The sequence below is a fragment of the Saccopteryx bilineata genome, chromosome 2 (genome assembly GCF_036850765.1).
Source record: "Saccopteryx bilineata isolate mSacBil1 chromosome 2, mSacBil1_pri_phased_curated, whole genome shotgun sequence".
Taxonomy (NCBI): Eukaryota; Metazoa; Chordata; class Mammalia; order Chiroptera; family Emballonuridae; genus Saccopteryx; species Saccopteryx bilineata.
In genome coordinates, this window is record NC_089491.1 from 221,081,834 (window position 1) to 221,092,174 (window position 10,341).

The window sequence follows — 10,341 nt, forward strand, 5'->3', positions numbered from 1 at the left end:
TGGCAAGAGTGTGGCATCTATGGGAAACTCCTGAGTCTGGGACCTTGGTCTGGGGCACAGGTTCATGCTTTCCTCTTGACAGAGCAGCCCTCTGCCAGCACAATGGGAGGAAAACCTGTTTCCTTAACTCTCTTAGGAGAAAAATAATTAAAGTTCTGAACAAATGCATGGCAAGAGAGCCCTCAATTTTGTCTTCTAAAATCCACAGGTGACCAGTGTCATCGGGAGGACATGGGATTGGACATGCACAACCTGGGTCTCAGGCCTGGCTTTGCCAGGGAGCAGCCACGTGATTGTGAGCATGCCACCCCGCCTACCAGCCCCAGTTTCCTCATCCATAAGTCCAAGGAATTAAATGAGACCAGAATGCAGGGACCTGATGTGGCCGGTGCCACTTCACCTCGGATGTTGCTAGCCTGCAGTGCTTATACACATTTAGAAATGAATTGTTTACATTTAAAAGGAGGAACTGTCACCTAAAAATCCAGCTTTCCTGAAAGCCGGTCTGCGCTGGGCCCACCTTCCTGTGTGGCTCCAGTTTATATGGTGCTTCTGTCCTCCTGGTCACTGATGTCCCTGCCCCTGTGCACTCCTTATTGTGTAGGTTCCCGCCAGGGCCCTGCAGCCGCTGACTCTTCACACCTCGTTCAGATTTCTCCACTGCTCTGTTTGAATGATGAGCTATAGTCACGGACTGCCAACTTTGCTCACTCTGAGCTGAAATACGGCCATGTGGTCCTTAATGAGAACAGCTACCAGGTGGTCAGGTCTTGGTGGGTGCGCTGCCCAGCAGCTTGGATGTAGGCACCACGGGGTTAGTTAGTGCTGCTGTGAGCCAAGTGTTCTCAGAGCACAGTGGCTTCCTCATTGCCCTCTCCCTTGCAGTCCAGTTGCTTCCAAATAATGTCCACTTACAGATGGGCCTGGTCACTCAGCAAGGTCCCAGCGAGCTTGGTGGGTGCAGATCCCCAAACAGCTTCCTCTGACTCTTTGAGGGCCCTGGGTGAACTGGCCCTGGCATGTTCGAGAACCACCAGGCACTCCGGGGCTCCTCTTTGTGTAGTGCCTTAGAATTCTGGCCTCCCACTTCCCCGGGCAGCAAGGGGAAGTGGGGCTTGCAGTTTTGTTGCTCTCCCAAATGCCAAGCCTGCCTGGCCCCGGACATTGTCCTGAGCGCTGCTCTCCTGCTGGACCTCTTCCCCCAGGTCCAAGGCCAGCCTACCACAGGGACAAGCAGGGTTGGTTGAGCTACTGCTCAGCAGCTTGTGCCTAGAGTCATGGAAACACTGATAATGTGACTTCAGAGGACTGTTACCCAGCTTGTCATACAAGCAGAAGCCCTGGGGGTTCTCAACCACACTCCCTGCCAGGCCTGGACCCTGAGAGGTTGTAGGCTCCTTCCTGTCTGCTTATCCCTGCACCCCTCGGGGTTGCTGAGCTAGGCCCACGCTGTGGGGAATGTGGGGCCCAAGGGGCTGGCTGTTGTGCCCTGGGGAGTGGTCCCTGCACCTGATGGGGCAGCCTTGCCTCAGCTGGCTGACAGTCCCCTGACAACAGATGTTTTTTGGAGGGGGAGACCCAGCATCATTCGTGTTCTGTCATTTTTAATTGCTTAACAATTTCAACTCATGAATGGTCAGTGTTCCAGTTCTCATTCTCCTTGGATAGCTGTTGTTGAGCAAAACCAGCCAGCCAGGCTAAGTCCAATGACAGAGGAGAGACTGACCCCAGTACCCACCACCTGGGGCACTCACTCCTCTCCCATTTCCCCATGCTCCAGTTCCCCACAGATGTTAGGGGCTCACACACACACTGCACATACTCATGTATGCATACCACTCACGCCTACGCACCACACATGTACACACCACACATGTATGTGCACACAAATATACATGCACTACGCAGACACTATACACATCACACATGTATGTGCACACACATATACATGCACTATACAGACACTGTGTGCATGTATGATGCATACACATGCACACCTGTACCACAGTACACACACGTGCACACACACACCACAGGCGCACATGTATACACACACACAGTCCTGCCCTTTTTCATGCCACCTCCTCTGTGCCTTTCTGGATCTTCCCACTTTCTTCTTACAACATGTCATCGTTGGGAAAGGAGGGAGGTGAGGACATGCAGGAGGGAGGAATAGTGAAAGATGTTGGACCAATGGAATGTGGGTCCAGGCTCTAGAAGGAGAGACCCAGAAATACTGGAGCAGAAGGCTACAAAGAAGGGCAGTTCTGGTGATGACCAGGTTGGGGCTCAGAGTGTGGCAGGAGGACAGCAGGGTGAGGTCAGAGGGCCGAGTAAGCATGGAGGGGAGAGTTGTCCAGGTGAACACTGGCTTCTCCAGGAACCCAGGTGGAAAGACAGGAGCAATGCCAGGGCCTGTGGGGGACATCATAGGGAAGGGGTTCAGTCTTCAAGGATATGCTTCAGTGTGAGGGTTTTAAGAAGGTTGGAAGGACAGTGGCCTGGTGTGGCAGTGAGGAACCAAGAGGAAAACCAGCACCCACATCCCAGCGAGGAGAGTAGTGCAGAGAAGGTCCCCCACACGGCAGGAGGTGCAAAGGAACAGTTTGGGGGAGCAGTTACAGCAGACCCAGGAAAAATCCCTGGAGTCCAGTTCCTCTCTCCACTCTTGATGGAAGCACAGAGATTAGCCTACCTGCTCTGCTGATCCCAGTGCCAAGTTCAGGCAAAGGGGATTTCCCAAGGGCTGGCAGGCTAGAGTTTGGCCCTAAATTAGTGTTTTGAGAATTTAGAGGGAGGGCACTGGAATTCTCAAAAAATTTTTTTAATGCAAAGGATTTACCTAAAAAAAAAAAGCTGGTATTTTAAGGGGCCATCCTGAGGTCAGGGTACAGTCAGCATGTGTTTCTGGCCCTAAGCAATCAGACCAAGGCTCTGGAATGTTCTGGACCCTGCTGCGTCAGCGTCAGCAGAGGGCTTTTGGTTTTTGCCTAAGGCAAGGAGCTGGAGCCGCTGATTTAAAGAACTTTGCAACGGGTTGAAACCACAGGGGTGTGTGCCTCCCTCTGAGCTCGCAGGCTCAGGGTGCTGGAGGTGTTTGTGGAATGAGATGGGGGTGGGGGGAGGGCCAGAGCATGTGCTGTGGCCTCTGGCAGGGCCAGGAGCCAATTCTCTGGGATCTTTAACCCGTGTCCTTTCTTGGGTTCTTGCCTGGGGTGGATTCAGTTAAACCAAAATCCCAGCCTAGGAACCTGATGGAGACTCAATACTGGAATGGAACCCCTGCTTACGCTTCGCCTCAGCTGGGCTGCGTCCAGAGATGTGTGCCGAGAGTGCCAAGGGACTGAGTGATTTATGAACTGTGAGGTCACACTCAGTTAAACCCACCAGTCAGCATTCTTTGAGTGTTTGGATGTTTCCAAAGAACAACGGGTGGTGCATGGACTTTGAGCTTTGTGATCTGAAATGACATCTGAAAAGTGTGCCCTTTGGGTGAAATTTGTGATTCCTGGCATTCCTAACTTTGAGTGTTGAGTTCTGAAAAGTGACTGCCAGGCTCCTCCCTCCAGGTCCCTGAAGCTGTGAGAATGACCTCTGTGGAAGTTTCATGCACGTCCAAGTGAGGAATCAGCAGAGAACCCAGGACAGAAGAGGGTGTTTTGGGGCGCCCTATGGTGACAATCCATCACTCCTGTGGTTTCCCTTGGCTGTTTGTTTGGATGAAGTGTCAGAGTGCTTTAGTCCCCAACTCTGTTGGCAGGTAATTTCTAAAAGAAGTAACTGTGAATGCAGCCCTGGTATTTTTGTCTTGTTGGGGACGCAGCCCCCAGGCCTAGTGCCACACCAGCAACCCCCAGGAGGACTGTGACTTGTGGAAGAATACAGGGTGACAGTGGTGGGCTGAGGGTCAGAGCTGGCTGGGGACAAAGGGTATGTCCTGGGCTTACAGCAGCCACCCGTTGTGACAAGGTTTCTAGCAGTCTTGGAACACAATGGCTGTGTCAGGACAGGATGGCCTTGGGCCAGTGAGGGTCAGACCATGGGCAGTGTTCTGCCATGAGAGTTCTCCAGAAGAGTGGTCTCCAGCCTTTGTGATTGTTATGAGATGAATATTGTGTCCTCTCAGACTCTTATATGAGAACCCCAATCCCAATGTAATGGTATTTGAAGGTGAGCCTTTGGAAGATGAGTAGATAATGAGGGTGGTCCAATATGAATGGGATCAGTGCCCTTATAAGAAGAGACATGACAGAGAACTTGCTTCTCTCTCTGCCATGTGTGGACACAGGGAGAAGACAGCTGTCTACAAGCCAGGAAGGGAGGCCCTTCCAGGACACCGTATCTGCCAGTCCCTTGATCCTGGACTTCCAGCCTCCCTAACTATGAGAAAAAAATGTCCACTGTTTCAGCTGCCCAGTTGGTGGTATTTTTGTTATAGCAGCCAGAACTAATTGGGACAGTGATATCCCATTCTTTAACAATTAAAAGTATTAGAGTACACACTGCCAATATATGAATATGTATTTATGTTTGCATGTCCCATGGACTGGCATACTGAAATATTGTGTATTATAAAATGTGGGCATCTTATAAACTTTAAAAAGCTGAGATGCAAAATAAATGCAATGGAAGTGTTCATGTTTTACTCCTCTTGCATCCTGGGGTCTGGGCGGATCACTTTGTTATTGACTCTGATCTAGGGTTTGGGGGCCCTAGAGAGTTCAGTCTCACAATAAGGATGGGCTTGCTTTTTGCTGTTAATTATTTGTCATATATTTTAAACAATTTATTGCGATATTCCCCCCAAAACATCAACATTAGAGGGAAGAGTATCAGGGTCAATCGTATTTGATCTGTAATCCCCTCCTCCCACCCTTCCCCTCCCCCCCAATCCGCCCCTTCCCTCTTTCCTCTCTCTGAGTTCTTTCAGTGCAATCCCTGGACCTCATCTCATCAGGAAATACTTCAGTGGGGAGCTCTAGAGCAGTGGTCCCCAACCCCCAGGCCGCGAACCGGTACTGGTCCGGTTTTATTATTTAACTGACATGTGATGTGGCCCACATCGAACTGCACTGAATAGGTATGAAACTGGAAGAGTTTTCCTTTTATTCGGTGCAGATTTCACATTTCTATCATCTTTTGTTGCTTTCCTGTGACCGGTCAAAAGTTCACCATGACTTTACGGACACACTGTAGTTGGCTAAAAACTGTGAGGGGATAGCAGATTTAGGAATGTGAGGCTCTGTGCTTAGAAAAATGAATTTACTCAGAAACGTGGGCCTTACGCAAGAAACAGGAAGCAGTTTCCTACTCAGACACCATTATTAAGGGGGGCGTTTCAGCATGACCTCATTTGACTGAGGCATTGAGGGCTGCAGTGGATGGGGGGATTGCTGGGTGTACGGTGGGCACAGTCATCAGGGTACTGCCCTGGCCTCAAAGTCATCGCAGGCACAAAGCTCCAGCAGTTAGACCAGGGGGACACAGGCCTTCACCTTGGCACATATGGTCCTATTGGCAACAGACAACCTGGAGTGAGGTTCACCATGAGCGCCCCAAACACTGCCTTAAAGAGGGCCTGCTCCAGGCAGTTTTCGTCATCCATGCTCCCATAAATCATGATACTGGCACCACGAAGCTAAGTGGTGATTTGTCAAAGCAAACGCGAGTGAACAGGGCCCGGCCTGGCACTCTGCCCAGGCTCAACCCGGAGTCCCCGGGACGCCTGCCTGTATGGACAGAGGCCAGGCAGCCTGTCAGGCTGCGGGCTGCCCACGGGCCAGCCTCTCCGTGGTGCAGAGCCCAGGGAGGCCAGATATGGGGCCCTGTGTGCAGGGGACAGGGGCACTTGGTGAGAAGGTTGGATTTGTTCAGAATGGCCATGCCACTGCCTGACTCTCCTCGTCCTTTTTAAATCAATATATACAATTGTTTTAGAGCCTTTACAGAGAATTTGATGGGAAAATACAGATTTCTGCATTCCCCCTCCCTGCCCCTCCTCAGTTTCTCCTGTCTTGCAGTGTCTTCTATATTTATGGTGTGCTATACTCGCTGCAGTTGATGAGCCAATATTGCATTGTTATTAACTAAAGTCCACAGTTTATATTGGGGTTCACTTTTTGGGGTGTTACATTCTCTGCTGTTTGACAAACACGTAAATGACACGTATGCCCCATTAATAATTAGGGTTTTGCTGCCCTAAAACCCCCTGTCCTCCACAAATTCCTCCCTTCTCCCTGCCCGGCAATCTCTGAGCTGTTTGCTGGTTACTGTCTCTGCCATTGTGCCTTTTCCAGAATGTTGCAGAGCTGGAATCACACACATGAAGCTGGCCTGGCTCTTTGTAAATGACTATCAAATTCTGGAAGAGGCAGGAGGCAGGACTGCCCAGGCCCCAGCGTTGCTTCCCTTCTCTTGCATGTACTTGAATCTGTAAAAGCCAGTCCTTTCTTTATTCAGGCAGTGGGGCTATGGTATAAAATGATTCTCACCACAGGATTTAAGGAAGGTCAGGCTAGAGAGGCCTTAGTCTCCTTCTAGAATAGACGAGGAAAAAGTGAGAGGCAGCAACTTGTCCAGGGCCAGCAGCGCCTGGGTCTGCAGTTTCTCTAGGGTCTACAACTTCTAGAGAGCATGCAGCTTCTCCAAGGTCTGCAGCGCATCCAGGGCCTGCAGCTTCTCGAAGGTCTGCAGCTTCTCCAGGGTCTGCAGCTTCTCCAGGGCCTGCAGCTCCTCCAGGGTCTGCAGCTTCTCCAGGGTCTGCAGCTTCTCCAGGGTCTGCAGCTCCTCCAGGGCCTGCAGCTTCTCCAAGGTCTGCAGCTTCTCGAGGGTCTGCAGCTCCTCCAGGTTCTACAGCTCCTCTAGGGTCTGCAGCTCCTCCAGGGCCTGCAGCTTCTCTAGGGCCTGCAGCTCCTCCAGGGCCTGCAGCTCCTCCAGGGCCTGCAGCTTCTCCAGGGTCTGCAGCTCCTCCAGGGTCTGCAGCTCCTCCAGGGCCTGCAGCTCCTCCAGGTTCTACAGCTTCTCTAGAGTCTGCAGCTTCTCCAGGGTCTGCAGCTCCTCCAGGGTCTGCAGCTCCTCCAGGGTCTACAGCTTCTCCAGGGTCTGAAGCTCCTCCAGGGTCTGCAGCTCCTCCAGGGTCTGCAGCTTCTCCAGGGTCTACAACTTCTCTAGGGTCTGCAGCTCCTCCAGGGTCTGTGGCTCCTCCAGGGTATGCAGCTCCTCCAGGGTCTGCGGCTCCTCCAGGGTCTACAGCTTCTCCAGGGCCTGCAGCTCCTCCAGGGCCTGCAGCTTCTCCAGGGTCTGCCGCTTCTCCAGGGTCTGCCGCTTCTCCAAGGTCTGCAGCTCCTCCAGGATCTTCAGCTTCTCCAGGGTCTACAGTTTCTCCAGGGTCTGCAGCTTCTCCAGGGTCTGCTGCTTCTCCAAGGTCTGTAGCTCCTCCAGGGTCTGCAGCTTCTCCAGGGCCTGCAGCTTATCCAGGGTCTGCAGCTCCTCCAGGGCCTGCAGCTTCTCCAGGGTCTGTAGCTTCTCCAGGGCCTGCAGCTTCTCCAGGGTATGTAGCTTCTCTAGGGTCTGCAGCTCCTCCAGGGCCTGCAGCTCCTCCAGGGTCTGCAGCTCCTCCAGGGTCTACAACTTCTCCAGGGTCTGCAGCTCCTCCAGGGTCTGCAGCTCCTCCAGGGTCTGCAGCTCCGCCAGGGTCTACAGCTTCTCTAGGGTCTGCAGCTCCGCCAGGCTCCACAGCTTCTCTAGGGTCTGCAGCTCCTCCAGGGCCTGCAGCTTCTCCAAGGTCTGCAGCTTCTCCAGGGTCTGCAGCTCCTCCAGGGCCTGCAGCTCCTCCAGGGCCTGCAGCTTCTCCAGGGTCTGCCGCTTCTCCAAGGTCTGCAGCTCGTCCAGGATCTGCAGCTTCTCCAGGGTCTACAGTTTCTCCAGGGTCTGCAGCTTCTCCAGGGTCTGCTGCTTCTCCAAGGTCTGTAGCTCCTCCAGGGTCTGCAGCTTCTCCAGGGCCTGCAGCTTCTCCATGGCCTGCAGCTCCTCCAGGGCCTGCAGCTTCTCCAGGGTCTACAGCTTCTCTAGGGTCTGCAGATTCTCCAGGGCCTGCAGCTTCTCCAGGGTCTACAGCTTCTCTAGAGCCTATAGCTCCTCCAGGGTCTGCAGCTTCTTTAGGGTCTGCAGCTCCTCCAGGGTCTATAGCTTCTATAAAACCTGCAGCTCCTCCAGGATCTGCAGCTCCTCCAGGGCCTGCAGCTTCTCCGGGCCTGCAGATCCTCCAGGGTCTACAGCTTCTCTAGGATCTGCAACTCCTCCAGGGCCTGCAGCTCCTCCAGGGTCTGCAGCTCCTCCAGGGCCTGCAGCTTCTCCAGGGTCTGCAGCTCCTCCAGAGTCTGCAGCTCCTCCAGGGTCTACAGCTTCTCCAGGGTCTGCAGCTCCTCCAGGGTCTGCAGCTCCTCCAGGGTCTTCAGCTTCCTTAAAGTCTGAAGCTCCTTCAGGGTCTAGAGCTTCTCTAGAGCCTGCAGCTCTTCCAGGGTCTACAGCTTCTCTAGGGTCTGCAGCTTGTCCAGGGCCTGCAGCTTCTCCACGGTCTACAGCTTCTCTAGAGCCTGCAGCTCCTCCAGGGTCTGCAGCTCCTCCATGGTCTAGAGCTTCTCCAGGGTCTGCAGCTCCTCCAGGGTCTACAGCTTCTCTAGGGTCTTCAGCTTCTCCAGGTTGCAGCTCCTTCAGGTTCTACATCTTCTCTTGGGTCTGCAGCTTCTCCAGGGTCTACAGCTTCTCTAGGGTCTACAGCTTCTCTATGGTCTGCAGCTCCTCCAGGGTCTGCAGCTCCTCCAGGGTCGGCCGCTTCTCTAAGGACTGCAGCTCCTCCAGGGTCTGCAGCTTCTCCAGGGTCTACAGCTTCTCTAGGGTCTACAGCTTCTCTATGGTCTGCAGCTCCTCCAGGGTCTGCAGCTCCTCCAGGGTCGGCCGCTTCTCTAAGGACTGCAGCTCCTCCAGGGCCTGCAGCTTCTCCAGGGTCTGTAGCTCCTCCAGGGTCTGTGTCTTCTCCATGGCCTGAAGCTCCTCCAGGATCTGTATCTTCTCCAGGGCCTGCAGCTTCTCCAGGGTCTGCAGCCTCTTTAGGGTCTACAGCTCCTCTGGGGTCTGCTGCTTCTCCAGGGTCTAGAGCTTCTGTAGGGTCTGCAACTCCTCAAGGGTCTGTAGCTTCTCAAGGGTCTGCAGCTCCTCCATGGTCTGTAGCTTCTCAAGGGTCTGCAGCTCCTCCAGGGCCTGCAGCTCCTCCAGGTTCTACAGCTTCTCCAGGCTTGCAGCTCCTCCAGGGTCTACAGCTTCTCTAGGATTTGTAACTCCTCCAGGGCCTGCAGCTCCTCCAGGGCAGGTAGCTCCTCCAGGGTCTACAGCTTCTCTAGGGTCTGCAGCTTCTCCAGGGCCTGCAGCTCCTCCAGGGTCTGCAGCTCCTCCAGGGTCTACAACTTCTCCAGGGTCTGCAGCTCCTCCAGGGTCTGCAGCTCCTCCAGGGTCTGCAGCTCCTCCAGGGTCTGCAGCTCCTCAAGGGCCTGCAGCTTCTCTAGGGCCTGCAGCTCCTCCAGGGCCTGCAGCTTCTCTAGGGTCTATAGCTTCTCCAGGGTCTGCAGCTCCTCCAGGTTCTACAGTTTCTCTAGGGCCTGCAGCTCCTCCAGGGTCTGCAGCTCCTCCAGGGTCTGCAGCTCCTCCAGGGTCTGCAGCTCCTCCAGGGTCTACAGCTTCTCCAGGGTCTACAACTCCTCCAGGGCCTGCAGCTCCTCCAGGGTCTGCAGCTCCTCCAGGGTCTGCAGCTCCTCCAGGGCCTGCAGCTCCTCCAGGGCCTGCAGCTCCTCCAGGGTATGCAGCTCCTCCAGGGCCTGCAGCTTCTCCAGGGTCTGCAACTCCTCCAGGGTTTGCAGCTCCTCCAGGACCTGCAGCTCCTCCAGGGTCTGCAGCGCCTCCAGGGTCTGCAGCTTCTGTAGAGCCTGCAACTCCTCCAGGGTCTGCAGCTTCTCCAGGGCCTGCATTTCCTCCAGGTTCTACAGCTTCTCTAGGTTCTGCAGCTTCTCCAGGGTCTACAGCTCCTCCAGGGTCTGAAACTCCTCCAAGGTCTACAGCTTCTCTAGGTTCTGCAGCTTCTCCAGGGCCTGCAGCTCCTCCAGGGTCTGCAGCTCCTCCAGGGTCTACAGCTCCTCCAGGGTCTGCAGCTCCTCCAGGGCCTGCAGCTCCTCCAGGGTCTACAGCTTCTCTAGAGTCTGCAGCTTCTCCAGGGCCTGCAGCTCCTCCAGGGTCTGCAGCTCCTCCAGGGTCTGCAGCACCTCCAGGGTCTGCAGCTCCTCCAGGGTCTAC

The 10,341-nt window shown here is 54.4% G+C and overlaps 1 protein-coding gene across 1 annotated transcript; it reads right to left on the reverse strand.

Moving 5' to 3' along the window:
* Window positions 1-6,624: 6,624 nt before the first annotated feature.
* Window positions 6,625-8,627, reverse strand: LOC136322430 (uro-adherence factor A-like). Its single transcript, XM_066254438.1, has 7 exons — window positions 8,581-8,627; window positions 8,401-8,460; window positions 8,200-8,281; window positions 7,726-7,911; window positions 7,462-7,623; window positions 7,264-7,371; window positions 6,625-6,849 (listed from the first exon to the last, which is right to left on the reverse strand). The coding sequence occupies exons 1-7, from the start codon at window positions 8,625-8,627 to the stop codon at window positions 6,625-6,627; spliced, it is 870 nt and encodes a 289-aa protein (XP_066110535.1).
* Between the last annotated feature and the right edge of the window lie 1,714 nt (window positions 8,628-10,341).

Coding starts and splice junctions, on each gene's coding strand:
- LOC136322430 (XM_066254438.1), bottom strand. CDS start 8,627: ATGGAGGAGCTGCAGACCCTGGAGGAGCTGCAGGCTCTAGAGAAGCT. Junction 8,282..8,400: donor CTGCAGACCCTGGAGAAGCT/GTAGACCCTGGA, acceptor TGCAGATCCTAG/AGAAGCTGTAGACCCTGGAG. Junction 6,850..7,263: donor AGGCCCTGGAGGAGCTGCAG/GCCCTGGAGAAG, acceptor GAGGAGCTGTAG/AACCTGGAGGAGCTGCAGAC.